This window comes from Brienomyrus brachyistius, chromosome 10, assembly GCF_023856365.1.
Source record: "Brienomyrus brachyistius isolate T26 chromosome 10, BBRACH_0.4, whole genome shotgun sequence".
Classification (NCBI taxonomy): Eukaryota; Metazoa; Chordata; class Actinopteri; order Osteoglossiformes; family Mormyridae; genus Brienomyrus; species Brienomyrus brachyistius.
In genome coordinates this window covers 26,930,357-26,950,629 of record NC_064542.1, presented here as the reverse complement: position 1 = coordinate 26,950,629, position 20,273 = coordinate 26,930,357, and the positions used below count along the sequence as shown (strand labels likewise).

General features: G+C 43.9%; 1 protein-coding gene across 5 annotated transcripts; it reads right to left on the bottom strand.

Moving 5' to 3' along the window:
- Window positions 1-199: 199 nt before the first annotated feature.
- Window positions 200-19,978, bottom strand: arhgef15b (Rho guanine nucleotide exchange factor 15b). 5 transcript variants are annotated; one of them, XM_049027708.1, is made up of 18 exons: window positions 19,625-19,977; window positions 18,525-18,647; window positions 17,943-18,116; window positions 10,083-10,579; window positions 6,304-7,206; window positions 6,130-6,178; window positions 5,475-5,533; window positions 4,754-4,992; window positions 3,933-4,093; window positions 3,335-3,487; window positions 2,487-2,616; window positions 2,281-2,355; window positions 1,736-1,828; window positions 1,468-1,622; window positions 1,209-1,373; window positions 1,019-1,104; window positions 760-864; window positions 200-535 (listed from the first exon to the last, which is right to left on the bottom strand). In XM_049027708.1, the coding sequence occupies exons 4-18, from the start codon at window positions 10,501-10,503 to the stop codon at window positions 372-374; spliced, it is 2,958 nt and encodes a 985-aa protein (XP_048883665.1). In that variant the 5' UTR covers window positions 10,504-10,579; window positions 17,943-18,116; window positions 18,525-18,647; window positions 19,625-19,977; the 3' UTR covers window positions 200-371. The 5 variants fall into 5 exon arrangements, with proteins under 5 accessions (XP_048883665.1, XP_048883667.1, XP_048883664.1 ...); XM_049027710.1 differs by lacking the exon at window positions 18,525-18,647 and adding an exon at window positions 11,805-11,930; XM_049027707.1 differs by lacking the exon at window positions 18,525-18,647 and having other exon boundaries at window positions 19,625-19,978.
- Between the last annotated feature and the right edge of the window lie 295 nt (window positions 19,979-20,273).

Here is a 20,273-nt window from a genome sequence, read left to right as displayed (position 1 = left end):
AGCACCTTAATAGTTCTGCTTTGACCTCGTGACACTGATGCTTCAGGTTTTGACTGTGGTTATTGGCTTTTACCGGGAACCTTTTACTGATCTCTGGAATGTAAGCCATTGGTGGAATGAGGCAAGGAGTCCTAATAACCTGAACTATTCAGCAGGAAGTTGAGCTATAGTTCACTAATTCCACTTCCCACTTGAGCACTTGGGGTGGCATTGATGGTTGTCTGTGTTTTTTTTTTTTTTTTTTTTTCCTATACTTTTTTTCAAATACTATACTTTAGTACTACAGAAGTTTAAGATGATACAGTTCCTTTCATAGAATCCAAATCGGGACTGATCCATTCCGGTTCACCCACTGTTGAAGTACGGTGTCGCTAAGGCCCAGTCCGTGCTCTTGTCATAACATCTGCAGCTTGGATAAGGCGAAACCGCTCACGGAGGTTTCGTCTCCGGACGTGTTCGTTGGTGATCTCCTGCACACAACTTGCGGGGAACCAACCCTTCTGTCCATCTGACAGTCTGATGCCCTGATACCAGCCTGCAGCGGAGGGATAGGAAGTATGGAGGCAAAGGGGGGGGGGGGGGTCAAAAAGGATTGTGGGTGAATAGGGTAGAAGAGAAAGGAAATCAAGATGGTTGGAAAGTTGAAGCAGACAAGCAGTTGTTGGGGGTTTTTAATGGTTTTTAAGGAAACTGGTTTCCTGCACATCCTGACATTCTCACAAAGTCGTTTCTAATAACTATTCGAATGTGGTATCTTACCTTCATTGGTTTTGCGAAGAACATTAATGATGTCAGTAGGCTCTAAGTTGAGTTCATCTGATTGCTGGGCAACATGCTGTTCTATGCAGTGTACTTGTGGACAGTCTGGTAATCCAAATACAAATGTGCAAAAAGAGAGACAAGGGAGACTGTGTTACCACTGGAACAGCCTGCCATGAAAAATTGCTTTTTGATGAGTCTACTGTGCTTAGATGCAGTAGATCGCATTGAAGTGTAGCGGTTGGGGCAAATAACTCACCCCAGTCCTTGTAGACCACCTCATTTGTTTCTCGCTCCATGTTCTCGGGGTCAGGGAAGGCAGCAAGCCACCTGTGCATGTCAGACCTGTGCATGTGAAGTGAATGCGTTCACCACACAGGAACCATCAGCAGTTTCCAGCATGCCTGCGATAAGGATGCACGGGTGGGGTTTCCGCAGGAAACACTTACTGCGAGGGCGCTTTAAACAGACGCTCATACATGCGACCCTGGTGGTTCTCCAGGAGGGTCAGCAAAAAGCAGTTCTCCAAGATGAGGCCAGCAGAGGACTCAGTTACGGGCTGCACCTGGACCAGTGATCGGTGGGCATGGTCCATCACAACATGACGTTCTGAGCTGAAGGGGTCGGAGCAGAATCATCTTTATATCTTCTTGCACGACCTTGTCCATACAGGATACCGGTGGGCTAATGGATTCATCACTGACTCACCTCTTTTTATTGGCAATGATGAGGAGATCATTGAAGAGAAAGAGGGAGATGGGGGTGAATTTGGGCCGGAGACTGAACAGGGTGTTTCCCTTGGCCATCTCCTGAAGCTCTCCACTCTTTTCCAGGAATCGATTTTGTGAGATGATGGGTATAGCCTTCAGCATAAACACAGTTACACTAAGTTGTGTTTATCCTGGACTTGTCCTGTGCTAGACATTAAATATTTTCCCCCGTGAGCACACTAGATTGATTGGAAATATTCACTTACCTTGATTTTTTCAAACTCCAACATTTTAGAAACATGGATGAGCTCCTCCACCTGCTTCATTTTCCCCACCTCAGTATTACAAGCTTCTATGATCTATGGTGGGGGGGGGGGGGGGGGGGGGTCAGTTGTCCATTGTGTTATTGACGATGGTAAGAATGGAATCGATGGATATGCTTCACTCCAAATTACTGGCAGCTCAATGTAATTCTTTGCCTATTCTAAAATGTCAGGACCGGTGTACAGCGTCACACAGCTTTCATGTTGGTGCTCAGCCAAGAACACCACCGTTCGAAATACTAAAAAACACTTGATGGATACTTAAAAAAAAACTACAGGCCTGTATTGTTTATCAAGCTTTTCCTAAGGAAATAACTGCATTGTCCTCTGTCCTAGCATGTCAGGAATTCAGTCCCCGTTCTTTTCTACACAAGTTTCCTTTCTTGCATCAACAGAGCAGGATATCCTGTGGTTTACTGGAGACAATGGTTTTCAAGGTCATTTCGGCTTTGTAGAGTACTGGCCACAATGGGGGAAGGGAGACTCACCTTAGATACTGAGTTGAGAGCTTTGGAAGCTGATAATTCCTCTTTTGTTCCCTCTTTGGTCCTCTTCACAATATTCTGATGACACAAAAACTCAGCCTTATCATACATGAAGCAAGCATTGTGTTCTTATGTACCTGACTGGAGCAATAGTGACAGGCTGTAGGAGACCCTGGTGAATGGTAGTCAGTCATGTTACATGCCCTCACCTCAATGAGCATCTTTAGTCTGGTGATCCGCTGGAAGGGCAGTAGCAGGAAGGACATAAGTGGCAGCCGCTGGCACTGGGGCAGCTCCTGCAGCCGATGGACTATAGCTGCAAACTGCGCATTTGTCTGCCTGAACCAACAAACACAGAGCTGTTAGTGCACTGAGCGTTTACCCAGCGCTTGACAGGTCTCCAGTGTATATCCAGTCAATTTTAAACCATTCTAATTTCTGTTTTCTAGTTTCCTTTTCTGTTTTGATGGAGAATATTAAATGGCTACCAATTGATTTAATGTATTTTAACTCAAATACTCTCTCAAGAATCGGGGAAAAAATGCTAGACTTTGGGTATCCCTACCAGAAGATGTCATGTACTGGTCAGAGGGAATCAGAGTTTTTAGAATTACTCCTTTACGCTTTAAACTGTATTTTGGAACCTGCTTTAGGTCATATGTTCGCTTTCACAATGAAGGGGTAACAAAGGCCTTTTCATTATCGCCCAAGTATAGCTCAACAAGTAGCGCATTATGCTAACGACGCATAGGCTGTGGGTTCAAATCCCATGTGTGTGCATAAATTATAACCCTTCCCTCTACTGTAAGTCACTTTGGATTAAAGCAGTGGTTTTCAAAGTCGGTCCTCGGGACCCACTTCCCTGCTTGTTTTCCTGCTATCCCGGCCCCACACACAAGTCCCAGCTGTCTTTCAGCTTCTGATTGACTGAACCACACCTGATCCAGGCAATCAGCAGTGTGTAGGGCAGGGATAGCTGGAAAAGAAGCAGGGCAGTGGGGCCCGAGGACCGACTTTGAGAACCACTGGATTAAAGCATCATCACATGCAATCTCACATAAGGGTGCTGTAGGTTTTCTCTTGATAGATCTGGTTTCGGACGTAGTCAATGTAGGCAGGGAAGTTGTGCTGAGCGTGATAGTGGATGATGTCACAGATGTCCGAGATCACCAGAGACTCATTCATCCGATCTTCCAGGTCCTTCAGAAACCTGTGCACGTTAAATCGAACAGAGGAGAGAAGGTGACATATTGAGGGTTAATGTAAACAACCAGCTAGCAAACAAAGAAGTTGTAATTGTCTACGGAGAAAACTATTGTCTTCTCTTAAGTCATTATTTGTCCGTCCTACTCCTGGCACCACCCCCCCCCCCCCCCCCCCCGCAGAATGTTTTCATTCCAGCCCAGACTGCGTTCAACCTGTCACGTTCACAAATAGCCTATTAAGGACCATATATGTTTAGTACCAAACGTACGGGGGGGGGGGGGGGGGCACGCGTACGTAACCCGCATCCTTGAGAAAACCAGATAAAACCGATTAAATTCAATCAAACATGTGAAGGTGCCTGAAAGATTTATAACTAATAAATCTTAATTTCCTGCCAGCATAATTTCTCTCAAATTCTCGCCTCTGTCTTCCCCCCTCGATTTCCTCACCTTTCGCTGACCTCCCGCACACGCAGGATATTGGAGAAGAGGGTTTTCTTGTCGTGGATGATGAGCGTCTCGTCCAGGTCACGCGACTCCAGGAAGTGGTCGGTCAGCACTTGCAGGGACCGCAGATACGAGACTTCTGACGTCAGCACCTCAAACATGCTCTGAGAAGGCAGGACGGGTCCGGCTCAGCATTTGTGCTACAAGTAGCGAGGCTTCAAAACCCGCGACAAAAGAGATTACTGGGCACTATCGATCACCGCTTGCTTTAATGCACTTCCCCTTGGGTTTTTAACTTCCCATTAAGCAGTGGTTGACAGCACATGGTAATCACAACGGGTTTCCAAGCCACATATATCTCTTTACCATCTACAGGTATATACAGGTATATACAGGTATATACAGGTACATACAAGACAAGATTACCGTCACATTCCAGCTCCAGCACAGACGGGGTCATTTTATCATCCTGCATTTAAATGAGCGCAAGATGGTATAGACATTCACTTCACTTCTTTTTCGTGGCTCCTTTTCTTTCTACTCTTGCCCCCACCTATAATACATACAGTGCTCTTACTGTAGCATTTCCCAAGATGCAACGCTCAATCTGATGTTCTGTTTATCTTTTTCTTGTGCTGAAGCTGAACCAGCTATCTTTTGGTTCAATCCGTTTCACTGCTGCGTTAGAACAGTCTTCCTTCCCCTAATCTAAGTCTTTAATCCTTCTTTCCCCTCCTTGAGTCATCTGCCCCACGGTCTCTTGCAAAGCCACTGTCTGTTTGGCCCTCATACTGGAAGCTCTCCCTCACGATATGGTTACTCACCTCCTGATGCTTGCATTCTGCCTTGGTGAGCGTGTTCAGGATGCCACTCGACTTCACACCTGGCAGATTTTGCCACAAGGTATTCTGGCCAGTACCTCCTTTGGCAGCCACGCAGTCATTGCTGTGGACTCCCCATTCCATGACGTAATCCGCGGTCGTCTTACTGATGTTGCGGCAAACGGTCTGCCGACGGATCTCCTTGGTGATGACAGTGGCGCGGTATGTTTGATACAGGGGTTCTGAGGACAGACAGTAAGGGAGACGACAAGTTTTCAAAGCTAAAGGGCTGCAAAGTCAACAGCGCTCACATACTCTAAGCAGCAGCGAGGAGGTTAATAGAACAAGAACATTGGCCGGATACAATGTGTAGACCTCTGATTCCTTTGTTTCTGCAACAAAAAAAGCTCTTTCAATGATTTGCAAACCTCAAAACGAGAGGATGACTGTTGATCACCAATCACAGTGCAATGCCCAGAATCTCTAGAAACATGATCTCAAACAACAAAAATGTGATATTTAGTTTCACGGGTTTCTTAAATTCCTGCTTCCATATAATCTTTTGAGGAGATTCATCAGACATCATCAGAATTGTTGTCAATTTTTGAACCCACTTCATCAGATTTCCCTCCCATCGCAATCCATTGTGTTCTACACCTGCCCTGGTTTGGGGTTGTGGGCCACTTAAAAGATTGTGCCGGTTACCGTGTCGCTCTCTCCTTACCGTCCTGTAGCTGCGAATTCCAGTCTTCAGACATCTTGCGAGAGAGAGCCAACTTTGACCTGGGAGAGAAGCAGTTATGAGGGCAATTAAACATGACGAGGAAATTCAAGGCAGCTTCTCTGCACCATAAATATCTCGAGTTTAAAAGGGGAGCGAGATTGTGTTTCTGAGAGAGAGAAGAAGAGACCTACAGCCAGAAAACTCATGGGGAAAATACTGGATCACTGGGGTTTTGGGTTAGAATCTGACGCTCATGTCTATGTGAAGTCTGTGGTGCACCGCTTCTCTGTAATCCCATTGGCCCGTCAGAGATTCTAGTGAACTGTCCGGTCGCTTTCTTTTAGCATGTGACAGTATGTGCATCCGTGAGTGCTCTGAAAAAGGTCTTTCTCCTGTGTACCCCGAGTAATGACTGTGCTGTTCGACGCACAGAATAGCATACTCTGTTCAACAGGTTATTGAAAACTGTAGGATAATTAGTTTATCTAAAAAGAGATGCAGCTTTAGAAAAGAAAAACACTATCTTTTGTGTGCAAGGATTGAACAGTCTGTAAAATTTAAGGGAAGATGTGGAAAACTAAGTGAGCGATGAAATGGAATGTGCTAGAAATGTAGCTTCAGAAGAAGGAAAGTGGGAAAATGAAATGAAGCTTACCATTCCTGTTTACCGTCCACTTCTTCTTCCTCTGGTCTCTCCTCTTTATCTTAGGGAGAGAAAGATGCAGACACAGAAATCCATCAATATTCAAGGAGGAACAGTAGGAGTCGGGGAATGCGGAGCCGTGTTGAGGGAAGAAGACATTCGACTGATTCAAGGGACTATACTCACTGTCAAGCTGCGTGACGGACTGGGCAGACTGAGAGCTAAAGCTGCTGCCATCTGGGCTGGATCGAGGTGCTGGTTCCTTAAACCTTCGGGGGGGCAGGAGGGGGCTGGTCTGTGCTTGTGGCCGGAGGGCCTGGCTACCACTCTGGCTCCGGTCCATGGGAGATACTGGACGCAAATTCCGACGATCGTCTGGGAACAGCTGTGGCAGTAAGATGCCACCAGGCACAGGGCGGGGCTTACTGGCCTTGTCATGGACGAGGGGCACACGGGGAGGAATGGCTGGCACGGGGTCTTTCCCTGCCTCCAGAGGTTCTGGGTGGAACTTGGGGTCTGGACAATGGGCTCCTGGATGGTTTACTTTTGGTTGCACATGGATAGGCTCCAGAACATCCTCGTATATGTTGTCTTCCTCAGGCACAGTAAGGCTCGGGATACTAACACATAAAGGCTCCTGGACCCCTGGTTCAGAGGCACCTGAAATGCTCTTTCTCTTAATCACATAGTCCAAGGTATGACTGAACTTCTGCTTGCTTGCTTTCTCTAGAATCTGTGACCAACTCATCTTCTCCTCTGCTTCGGATGCTGCTCCCTCTTCTCCATCCTCCTGCTTTCCGTCAGACACTCCCATTTCAAGAATGATCTCCTCATACTCACTTTCCACCTCCTCAACTTCCTCCCCTTCATTGTCCTCTTCATCCTCCTCCTCTTCATCCTCCTCCTCATCTTCCTCCTCCTCATCTTCCCCCTCCAGTATCCATACCAGCCTCATGCCGGGGCGTTTTAGGTGGCAAATGCAGCTGCAGTCCTTACTACAAGCTGGACTACTGGGCATCTCCAGACTAGGCTCCACGTCCTCCGGCACTGTACCAGCCACTGGAGTCTCCACCTCTTTGCCTTCTGGGGCTGAGAGAGGTAAAAAAAAAAAAAAAATTACTTCCTCAATTGTTTTGTTAAGAATCTATATAAACAGGTAAACTAGGAGCTCTAAGCTCTAAAAACTGATGCCTCCCAAAGGCTTGAAATAATATATAAAACACAAACCACCATCCTCAAAAATTTTTTAAAGTTACATTACAGTAACGTGATATATAATTATAGTTTACTCAGCATTTCTCTTCTTGACGAAGTGGGGGGGGGGGCTTAAGGTAGCTTATTGCCTCGTTTAAGATGGTTTTGTTATGAATGGAATTTGTTGATGATTTACATAAGTGTTTTCCAAAGATGACAGCAATGTTGTACTTGGCTTAAATCAAATATTTGTAATGTTTTGCATTAAAAGCATCCTGCTCTCTCAAACAAATGTCGCTTTGAACAAAAGCGTCTGCTAATTGACATGATGGACGTTTTTTTTACCCTAACCTACTGCTAGGCTCTATCCCGAGGTTCAGTGAATATGCTTCTAGGGGCCATATCGTCTTACTCCAACAAAACATACTGTGCGGATCTTTTGAGCCCCCGTTTGCGCTAGGCCTTGGCAGAGGTTGCGCATTTCGGCAGGGTAGAAATGCAGCGGTCCGTCACCCTGTTTGGAATCGGCCTCCAAGAGGAAAGCACTGTTAAAAGCGTCACCTTTCTGTGTGGCCCATTCCCGATTACCTGGGGATGTAACTCTATTTGACAGCAATTTGTCAGCTTTGCTTGGTTCGCATCCTTCTGTCCTTCTCTGTGCATTAACACCCCACCTCAATTTCATTCTGAAGACCCTGAAGCTCATTAGCATTTCAAGGCTTCCAGTCACACAGCAGAATCATCCACACCTTCTGCTTCTTCTGGTTTAAAGCCCGACTCACTGAAACCAAACAGTCCACTTAAGTGTTTGGCGGTTGTTCAGATCAGTGTTTTTCAAACTGGTCCTCGGTGAATCCTAGACGGCCCACGTTTTTGCTCCCTTCCCCATTAGGGAGCTGGGAGGGAGCAAAAATGTGGACTGTCTGGCGGGGAGTTGAGAGGGAGCAAAATCATGGACCGTCTAGGTGGTCCCTGAGGACTGGGCTGAGAATCACCATTTAGGATCCCTCCTTCTGCGTTTATACATTTTTATGGCTGTATACATATCTTCACGTAAGTAAATACCTCACATTACATGTAAATATTTGGAGACAACATAATAACAATAAAGAGAACCTGCCTACAGCTCTAACCCGGACAAAGATGTTCAAGGTTCCAGGTCAGAATGCTCTATGCTTTACAAGACCACACGGCCCAGCTGTTCATCATTTATCATATGGGTGGTGGGGGGACAGCGGGATGGGCCCCCCCCTCACCAAATAATGCCGACCCAGAGGGATCCCCCTCCCATTCAGGTCAAGGCTCCAGTTTTGCGGAAAATTCCCTCGGAATTGCTCTCAGACAGATTCAGAACATAGAAAATAAGACGTAAAATTTTATTAGATATAATTTTAAGAATTAAAATATTTTTGTTGTATGGTTTGACACTAGAGGATGCAGACAGTAAGGTTTGTTGCTGAGTTTCTTCTCAGATGGCCTCACTGCTCGTTACAGGGATTGGGTTTGACGTTGCTGGTAGAGTTGTCACCCGTCCAGTAAATGAAAAATAAAATGCTGTGTCCCATTTTTAACCAATAAGACGATTTATTCCGTATTTCTTTAGATTGAAAGCAGAGACCCTAACTGCTGGTGTCTGTAACTATAAGCACTTGCATTCTGTATGTTCTACCAGAAGGCAGTGTTTCAAGGGGTGAAATAAACCCACAGCATTTCCCAGTACAGTCCCAGTATCACCAGTCTGTAGCGTGTCAAAACTTAAAGTGCAGGAGGTACCAATGGCGTCTCGTCCCCCATGTTCATAGACAAAATCTCACTTTTTGAAAGATGATGTGGTTGCTGAGCTGTCGCTTTATCGCCTACGCTAAACGCTTCCTCTGACGATATGTCAATATATCATTTATATCACCTCAGTAAATTTTGCTCACTAGGGATTCCGGCCGGGTGGCGATTGGGTTCACACCCGTTATGGACCAGACTGCATTTCCCTGCTACAAGGCCACGGACCAGTGATGGATAAACATTGCTCTACAAATAACAACATGTTCCTTTCACTGGTAGGACCCCTTTTTTCTCTTACACTCACAGTTTTACCCATTTATGCCGCTGTGTATTTTACCAGAGAACCTTATCTCAAGGTCTTTACTCAAGGGTACAACAGCTGGAACCTTTTCCTCAGACTAACATGAGCCTCTTGCCCATTAACATCCCTGAGAAGTTCCCGCCAAAACTTTTATAGTGAGACCCTCCATTACCTCGGTAACAGCGTTGTGTCGTTTTTATCAAAAGTGGGCTGACAGCACTGGTTCCTGCTCGGTAGTAATATATCACCTGAAAAGCTGCAGTGTTTACACACTACTCCTTAAACTCATGGCCAAGGAAAGGGATGACAGTTTGGCGTGGGCCTATCCACTGTGCTGTGTGCATACAGCCACATAAAAAGGCCAGGAGTAATTTCCTAAGCTCAAAGGTCCAAAAATCGTGTTAACAGAGGCAGTACTGTGCGGTCTGAGATAGCTACCCCACAATTACTTTATCAATGGATGGTTTTTTGACTGTAGCATTTGTAAACACAATTAAGAGGATGTTCTCTTTACCATGCAGAGTAACGCAGCTGCATAGAGATTCCATTAACGCTAGTGACGCCTTCTCCTCCAAACTCGATTAACTGGCTCAGGTGAACAAAACAAAAAGCATGCAGCCTGTCTGCCTGAGCTGAAAGCCAGGACTAATGTGGCCAAAGTCAAAGTGGGGAGGGCGTGTCAGAGACGTACCTGGCCGGCCTTTGTCCTGTTCGGCGGGGGTCTCTGTCACTTCAGTTTCCACCTGAGCCTCTGAGGAGCTCTTCTGGAAGAAGCGACTCCTCCTGGCGGGCAGTGGGGGGGTCTGGCTCGCACGCGCAGACCGGCCCCGCTCTCTGGGCTTAGGCCTGACAGTTGAGACCCTCTTGGGTTTACGCGGAGGGCCCATCCCACCCTGTGTGGGGTGCTCATTTTCTAAGGTGTGCTGCCGGTTGAACTTGCTCACTATGTTCTTGACGTTCCCAGAGGTCGCTACCTTGGAGATCTTTTGAGGCGTCTGGGTTGGTGGCACGCTCTCGGGGTCGGGCTTTTTCAGGATTATGGGCCGCGGCTTGCGGTCCGGTATCTGACAGACAGAGTCCTGAGACTGGATAGGGGGCTCGGGGACAGACATTGTTTTGGCCCCTCCCAGCCACACCGGTCAGGGGGCAGAGAGATGTCAGGTGTCACAAAGGACCGTCCATATTTTCCTGTATAAGAAAACAGTGAAATGCAGTTCAGTGAGAAAAGCTGTCCAACAACCAAATTACTGCCAATTTCCTGCGATCAGGTCCAACGACAGGACAAACCATAAATATTTAACATTCAAAATTTTAAGTTACATATATAAACCATGTTAGATTAATTATGATGGTTTTTAACAGCTGTCATGTTTCTGCTACAGGGAAAGACGCTGTTTTGTTTATATAGTAATGTCCATGTGATGGAATATGGGCTTTAATATTAATAAAACAAGACAGGTATCTGGTGAACTTAAGCCAAGGAGAATGATAAATAGTCTGATATTTGACCTTCTGCTCCACCCATTTAAAAATACTGTATAGATGTCATCCGAGAAGGTTTCAAAAACCATGTTGGGTCAAACAATAGCCTCTCTGCATTTAAGAAGCTGGTATAAGCTGGTATAATGGTATGAGCCAACATGTGGATTCTACCAGTGTCTTAATGTCTTCCTACATGCTTGCCAGTCCATTTCCCAGACGAACGAGAACAGGGATGTTACCCTTGTGACCAAAGTTTGCAGAAGTTGGGACAGACCCTCAGGCATTTTTATTAAGAACCCTGTGCAAGTTCTGGTGAGAGAGGGGTACCAAAAAAGTTTCATATTACAAATATATAATCACAACATACTGTATGTTGGGTAGATGACAGTTTGAGGTTTTATCAGCGGATTAAAGTGATGTTAATTCACTGATTTTCAATTTGAGCCAATTATTCGTCATATGTTAGCAGTAGACAATTGGTAAACTTCTTATCTTTCATATTTTCAGGGATGACAGCAGTTCACAAACCTGCCTGATCTTGTGCTGTTTGACCTTTCTTAACAGTTTGTTTTTTTTTTGGGTGGGGGGGGGGGCATATACTTCATTTATATCTTCCATCTAAATTCTTGGTGTTAAGATCACAGCTTCCTGGTCCTCTGGTCTTTTCTCAAGGTTCAGACTCGAGTACCCAGGTCACCTATAGGTGCAATAACTCCCAGCGACGTCAAATTATTAACATTCAAATCTCTTTTCGACTTGTTTGTGGAGTCAAACTTAGCTAAAGACAGAATGTTGTAAAGCAGCCGCTTTTAACTTAAAAATTCACTAAAGAAATCACTTATAGATATCGCCTGTTCAAGCATAACAAAGGACTATAAATGCACCTTTCAAAGCCTGCTTTCCTTTTCAGTAGTTAACAGTTAAATATTACCCTTGTTTTACGGGCACTGATCTTCCGTCAAGCAGCTGTAAACAGGTGACCTGTCAGACAAGTTTTCCTAGCAAGTGAGCTGGTCGGGACACGCTGCAGCAGCCAGACTCAAGAAATCCATCCCCTCTGCCAGTAGAGACCCAGGGTTTAGTGACACTGCTACAATAACAACTAAACGGCCTCAAGCATCAAATAACAAAAACTGCCATCTGATCCTTATAGGAATATAAGATCATCTCAGACATATAGGGGCACTCATATACACACTACATATGCAACTGGTGGCAGGATAGTTATATATAGGCAAAATCATTCACATTTTGTTCAAATACATTCATTGAGATTAAGTAAATTATTACTGCAAATGGTACATCACAACTTTAGTTCAGGAACTAAGTACGTAGTACTTTTTACATGTCCCAGAAGGACATGTCGGTGAAATTTGTAGGAGAACAAACAGGTGGCACCTGTTTTTGTTAGTTTGTTGCAATTAAGGGAGAAGTGCATCACACAAAAGAGGAATAAATCAAAGCAGTTCTCTAACCCATTATAGGGGCAGGTAACTCTTATGCAGTGCGGTTACTGGGCTGTTTCACCTACGAAGCTCCTACCTGATTGGGTGAAAAAGCTATGATGCAATTCTTGGAATCATTTGCAAACGGAGTATGATAAAAAAGAGAAAAATAACTCATAACCATGTACAAATCTCTCCACTGTTTGGCTCTGTAGTGTACATACACAACTGTATATGCAATTTTTCACTGCACAACACTCCCCCAATCATCTCCAATGTCATTATAGCTAAGTGTGTGATTCGCAAGACCGAATGTGATGGATCATTCTCAATTCAGGGCAAATTTAAAATGCTTTAACCATGATTGTTTCCATCACAGACAATGAGATGTATGCCACGGTGAGCGTGTATGTTTCACTACCTTATTCCAGCTGGTTTCAGGAGTGACAAAAAATCCCACAGTGAGTCTCTTATTGTGATCAATGAGAAACATCTGGGAGACTTCCTCATTGGGAAAAGGTCAGGGAACTACATCCAGGAGTGTCTCCCTCACGCTGTTAACGCCACTCAAACCGTTTCAGCTTCCTGAAGTGCGGGTTGAACAGCTGGTTCCACAATTTGATGGAATTTTTGTCCATCTTGCATATCACATACACCATGCGACAAAATCACATAATCCAAAAACATATGATTTTAACAACGCAGATGTTCATGAATCTTTGTAAACATTCATCAAATTACAATAACATTCTTACTCCGAACTGTCATTATCAAAATATGTAAAGGATGCTGGGTGAATACTGCTATACTTACTACTGTAAACATGCTACACATACTACAGAACTACTCTCTACATAACAATGTACTGACTATACCGCACATACTCTATATACTGCACTGTACCTACTTCCATGCATATCACCATGCAGCACTGTACAAGCCTCTCTACTGTATGGCACTGTAGTGTAAATACACTGTTGCACATACTATTATTCACTGTACAATACTTCTCCCATTCATCTCCCACTTATCAGGTACATGGTTGCAGTGAATCCAGAGCTTATCCCGGGACACAAAGGGCATACGGTAAGGGACACCATGAACAACATTCCAGTTGGGAATTGCAGGGAATACACCTATCCACAGGGAATACACCTATACCAGTTCACCTAGACAGCATATACTGTATAATGTAATATTACATTACACTATTACAAACAAAAGACCATCTCCCTATTCTTTCATAAATTCGGAACTAAATCGCCCAAACACCAGCTCTTCCACCCTCTCTCACTAGACTTTGCCTCATGGTCGACTCACAAATGGAAGCCATCTTTCTTTTGCCATTGATTCTTTGCCATTGATTAGGGGAAGTGTTCTGTGTTGACTGGCTAGGTCTGACTTGTCAGGACATTAATGGGGGCTGGAGGAGATGGAGAACCTTCCCCGGCATCAGGCACCAGGCCTTTCCTGTTTAAAGGCAGCAAGGTTCCCTATGGATGTACAGTTCTGGAAAAACTTAAGGGACCACAGCACAATTTTTCGTTTCACTCATTTCTTAATCTGAGGGTGTGCATCAGTGAATAATATATATTCTTTTGCAAACTGCAGCCTGGCTCTTCCCCGTTCCTTGTTGATAAGGGGCTTCTTCCATACTTTTTAGAACTTCAATCCCACTTCTAGGAGCCTGTTATCTATTGTCTTAGCTATGCACTTCACACCTACACTGAACGTTTCCCATTGTTTTGAAGGTCACTTGACGTCATCCTCCCATTCATGAGGAAACCATCAGATAAGTTCACGGTCATCTCTGGCATTAGAAAGTCGCTTCTGCCCTCTGCCTGGCTGGTTTTTGGTCATTGTCAGTATCTCCTGCTTCACCTTGTTCTACCGTACTACTGTCTTAGAGTCTGCCAGCAGAACCACAATTAAACCAGGGTTTAAAAATGTCAATTTATCCCTTTGGGATAAATAAAGTATTTTTGAGTTGAACTGGGATTTTAGTTCCTTCACCTTTCTCTTTCTCAGCTCGCTTTTCGGATGGAAAATAATGTCGTAGTTTTTATAAGCAGTCCGAAAACATCGCTCCACACTTCCCTTCTTCGGAATAGCATTGATAGACTGACAGATGACGCAAACGCACTTCATTGAGAAAAACAGTCCTCATTCCATTCCGTGTGGAAGTGGCAGGTTTTTGGCTTCTTACTTGGTCCAGCTCCCCCGTTCAGTTTTATACCCTCTCTTGAGTTCAGCAGAAATAAACTGGGGGCGACTCGGCCGCTTGCTGGAGTTTGGCAGCAGCTGGTGCGGTTGAACGCATCATCCATCCTCTAATTTTTATGCCATGTGATCTACCCACTCTACCACTGCGATCGACCAGTAGATCACGATCACGATGGATGCATCAGGCAATCCTGCCTTTATCCTTCTTCATATTTACAATTCAAAGGTTAAGGGTGGGGCCGGTGTATGAGTCAACATGGTCAGGAAGTTATGCCGGTAATAGGAAAGTTGCCAGCCCAAACCCGGGGGCCGGTAGAGTGTTTTGTGTGAACCTGGGTCATTGATCAAGGGCCATTAACTCTAAAATGCTCCAGGAATTGTTTAAGCCTGATTTCAGAAAAATGTAGGTCACTAAATAAATGAAAACGTCTGGCTAAATAAACAAAACAAACATATATAACAGCGTTGGAGTGTGTGGTGGATGAGTGTGTGTGTGTTTGAATACCACACGAGCGAATTAGATCTCTCTGCTCCACCACACAAGCCCATGTTCCTCATGCATGTATCATCCAAGGCAATTCATGTTAAAAGCTTCTTAACTCTAAAACGCTGCAGGTAGCAAGATGGGTGAGGATACATAGTAAATAAACATAGTATTCCGAAGGCTTTTGGCTCGGATCCTGGGAGGTCTTGCGTTCTTCCACACATTTTCTAAAATCCTCCACTAAAATATCCAGCCACAATGAGGGGGGGAAAATGCTATTTACCGAAAAGCTCCTTTTGTCAGAGAAGTGCATCTAAAATGCTGCGGTGTGATTCACATTGTTTTCCTGCAGGTCAGGTTAAGACCTGCCAGACTGATTTCCTGGAATGACCGTACAAGCAGTCATACGCCAAGAATCTATTTCCTGACGGCTTCAGGAACAGGTGTCTGTCTACTCCCAGTGAAATAATTACCTGCCTAAATAACTGTTTTAATTGACAAGAAACAACAGGTCCTACCGAATAGAAATAATTTCCTTTGGTTCTAACAAATACAAAGAGGAATCACCCCTCAGGACAACTGATTGTATAATATTCATACGCTTCTTGAATATAGAATAGTTATCATCAAAGCATGGTTTATTAACACGACAGGATCATCCCATAACGTCCTCCTGAACCTGACAGCCTCCCTTAATGTGTTAAGGTTACAGTACACTATAAAGAATATTTAATGAAGTATTACAGAAATCATATACAGTAGGGAACCATCGCCCTACAGTGTAACACAAGACATCAGGCAATGCCTTCTGAAAGTGCTGGTCTGGTACAGACACACATAAACCTGGTATACATCCAGAAAGATGTATTTCTCAATATCTGTCTTAGGTTTTGTAGTCTTTGTGAAAATGGTAAAGTATTATGTGTATATGTAGGATGCATATGTTATGTCCAGTGGTTTTCTACGTACTTCTGTAATGCAGGATCACAGAGGAACATCATGGAGTCAATTTTAGGATGGACAGGGCACGAGGCTCAGGAACATTCAGTGTGGGATGCTAATCTCTTACAGAGTAGGGCTGCACTATTAATTGCCTTTGATCATGATTCATACCCCCACCTCTATCATACATGCCGCTGGTTCTACCGTGTTCTAACTGATGGCAAGATCTGCCGCATCTAATTAAGTGTTCCCATTTTTTGTCTAAAAGTGATATTAACAAATGATAGGACTGCATTACACAGCGAGACACAAAAACAGGAAGGAAAAACAGGTGTTACAATAAAAAGCGGACAGGGTTTAAGTTTGTCTGTCATTTCTCATTGGAAATGATTCGTTTGTTAAACAAAAACATGAGCGTTCCCTTTTTGTTCTGCCAAGTTCATGTGACCGGCCAATTTCAGTACAGATCGTATTGTTAGTGGCAGACCAATGTGGGAATTTTGACCAATGTTATTTAACTGATATATTTTTGTGTAAAGTCGCTGATACTGATTGTCGGCTAACTTCCGAGCCACTTGCCGAGCGGGGAGAGTTCCTGGTGGTGGAACCTGTCATCTTGTCGGCGCAGATTAGTCTAACGACCGGATATATATTTTTCAATTCCGTGGAAAACTAAAGATCGATATATTGTGTATCGTTTCCATATTCATAGAGACAATATCATAATAACGCTAATAATAATAATAATGTTGTTATTACTGCCTCGAGCCGATTGCTTGCGGGATAGGCTACGGACCCCCCGCGACCCAGTAGGATAAGCGGTTTGGAAAATGGATGGATGGATGGATGGATGGATGGATGTTATTCACTTGTAAGCATCGATGTCAAATCGCCTACATGAGCGTTTTGGGCAGAGGGAATGAATAAATATATGCAACATAGGGAGAGCATGCAAACTCCACGCGAGCAGAGCAGGGGCGGGATATGAACCCCAGTCCAGGAGGTGTGAGGCCACTGTGCTATAAAACATCCATGGCAACCAGACATGTATGTATTATTTAGATTCCATTCCATTTATTTTGATTTTAATCTTTCGACAAAATACCGCATTCTCAAGGTGAACAAAATTCTACAGTTTGGTCATTAGAAGCATCAGACAGGCTGATTTTTCTGCTTAATAATAATAATAATAATAATAATATGCACACTTAGAACTGATGCTGGAAAAGGCAGACATATGAATGACAATAACTACCGTCGTTTGAGACACCTGATCATCAATATATTGTCAGCGCTAATGTTAAAAGGTAGGAAACCTTCTTTTCCCCAGGTATTGCCCATAGCAGTATGAGATCTCCCTTCTCCCATCTATGGTGGGTCTTAAAAGATGATTGACAGTTTAGGTTAGCTGCCAATGAGGGGAGTTTAATATTTATGAGATATTAAATATTAATGGCTGGTAGCTCCACAGACCTGACACTGGGCTAGCTATGAGGACGCTAGCTTAAAACAACATATTTAAATAGCAAATAAAGTTTGTTTCATAGTTTCATTATTTTATGCAACAAACCTGTGATAAATGACTATTAACGTTTCCTTATAATACTAATATAATAAATCTGCTAACTATACATCACTTTAATAATAAATTAAAAGAACCTGACCGAGCTTTCGACAATTTTTCTCACAGTAAACAGCTGTTTCTCTGGTAGATCTCAGCTTCTATGACTGCTCATCTGTTCCTGATGTACGAAGCACGAATACACGCCCTTACTTTGCTCAGTTCCTACATTAGAGATTATGCAGGGGTTGTACTATGGGGGTACTCGTTTCTCTGGGGGGCGCTATGCTGACATGAGTAGGGGGGCCCCTAAATGGGCCATTGGAGATATTCTTGAAGCCGAAAGAGAAGGTGGAATTATAGACAATCAATAATATGCCATTCAAAGTGCGGGCTGCCAGAGGAAAAACTTACCGATCAGGGTGGGGGCAGGAATGGTGCCGGTAAAATTTGCCGATGGGGGGGAGGCGGGTATCGCTCCAGAGGATTGTATCCGTTCCCTCTTTTGCTCAGGTTAGTCTTGATTTTTTATATATGCGTTCGTTTAATTGTGTTCCCTCCGCGTCTGTTCATAAGTTGTCTCCCAGTCTAGAGAGACAGTAGCGGACAATGGAGATGTAATGTTAGTATCTTCGTGACAGTTCGTTTGACAGTGAACGACTAGTGCACTAGTGGTAAAAGTAAACTGGGTAGCGCGAAGTCTCAAAGTAGGAATAGTCCATTACAGCTGGGTCGGGGGAGCAAGTATCATTAAAAATGCAAATGACATATATGTTGCTATCATTTAAATGATCATATTATGGCATATCCCTAGATTTAAGTGTCGGAAATTCTGTCTTCAATTGGCCGCTAGTTTTCGGGTACCCCAGGCGGCGGTCTACCCGTGTCTTATGTACGTCCGCCCCTGACTTCATGGGTGTTGAAGTCCACAAAGTTACCTGTCATGTTTCAAACAAGAATGCATGACTAAGCATGGATGGCATGGTGGCCACACACCTCCGTGGTTCCCTTTGTGTTCTCTTCTTGTTCACCCCCGGGTCCTAAACAATGTGGTTTATGTATGTTGGAGGCAGGTTGCTGGTGCGTGATTGCTGTCCCCGGCCTCGACCCCTGTGCTTCCTGGAGTATGGCCCAAGCATATCGCTACCGTGTATTGGATAATAATAATAATAATAATAATAACATTGCTTTACAATATAAACTTAGAAGCTCGGGTGGCTGAAACAGCACGATGGCAGGACGGACACAACATCGACAGGTGGGGAGGACAGTGTCTTTACGCTGTGGATCACATAGAAATTTCACATTGACAATGGCATCACACATTCCGCACATGTTCACGCTCATAGAGCAAAGAAAGACAAATACACAAAATATTTATATATAAGAACTGGGAATAACCTGCGAAACTCGAGTGAGATGCAAATCGTTACAGTGCTGAAATGATAAGGAGGAAAGACGCAGGAAGGAATCTATTTACTCCAAAAGGGTAAAAAATCTACATGAGCCTTAAAACAACAACTTCTCTCGCAAATAATGTAAATGTTAAGTTTCACTAGTTACTCGATTACGCAAATCAGTCTCAGGCTAAAATCAAGGCTAAGCAGCTTCCTTACGATTATCGCTTTCTGACGAATTCCAGTGTGTGATTGGAAAAAATCGTCATACAACAAACTAATGCATGAATTACAATCAACAGACAAATCAGCCACTAATAAATTATACATAAATTATGGAATACGCTGCAACCTAACGCATTGAAATAGGCTCATCAATAACTAATGGGAATTAACGTGTGAATTCATTTAATATAGTTCGCTCATTGCATTAAATACCATCTAAATGTTAACGGTAGATTTGTTATTGTTATTGAGCTATAACAGGCTTTTATCCAGCTTCCATAAGTTTTTTTCCAGCAGGATAGCACGCCTCATTTTCCATTGTCTGTTCTACCAGCAGACAGCAAATAAGTCGCTGGCAGAAACTCTCCAGCGTGCCAAACATCGGCTGCCAATCACCGAGTTTGAAGCCGCAGTCGCTCCTTTTCTTACGCAGCGGAAAAGGGGTTTTAAATGGTTTTTAAAAGCGTCGTTTACCTTTTCGATCGTGCTTTCAAAAACGAAACGGATCCAAACGGCGTGTCCGACGCTGCTACATGGACAATAGGCGTAATCCACAACAGTGCGATCATTCGATGTGAACTTTTGTGGAAAAATAATTATTTGTTCCCCATTACAGCATAAAATCCGTACAGTGCCGTGAGCAGTACCGTCTTTAAGAGCAAACGTGCTTTATCTCTATGTCTCTTGCTTTCATTGGTTCGTAGTTCTTATCTGTATTTGATCAGATTGCTGTTGAGGTCTTTGTTTCCTTCTGCGACTGGCCGAAGCTGGCACTCTCTTCCCCTGGGGCAACTTCCAACCCTCTATCATCGCTGTCTCTTGCCTGGCGGGTTATTCTGGACACACAAGAAAGGAGGAGCGCTTTGCGCTATTGTTTGGAATTCAACATCAGGAGAACAAAACTTAACAGTAATTGTGCAAAATTATGAAGCTTATAAAATAACTCACTTGTTAGGTGTAGTGTGTGGGATTTGTTGGAGAACTGTTTTATAGTAGCCTGTTTCAACGTTTTTATTTTGGCGATTTAAACATTTGTCTTGTCACCTTTCACGTTTCCTATCTGCTTTCAAAATATTTGCTTCCACCTAGCGGCAAGATATCAACATTCTAGAAACGATACTTG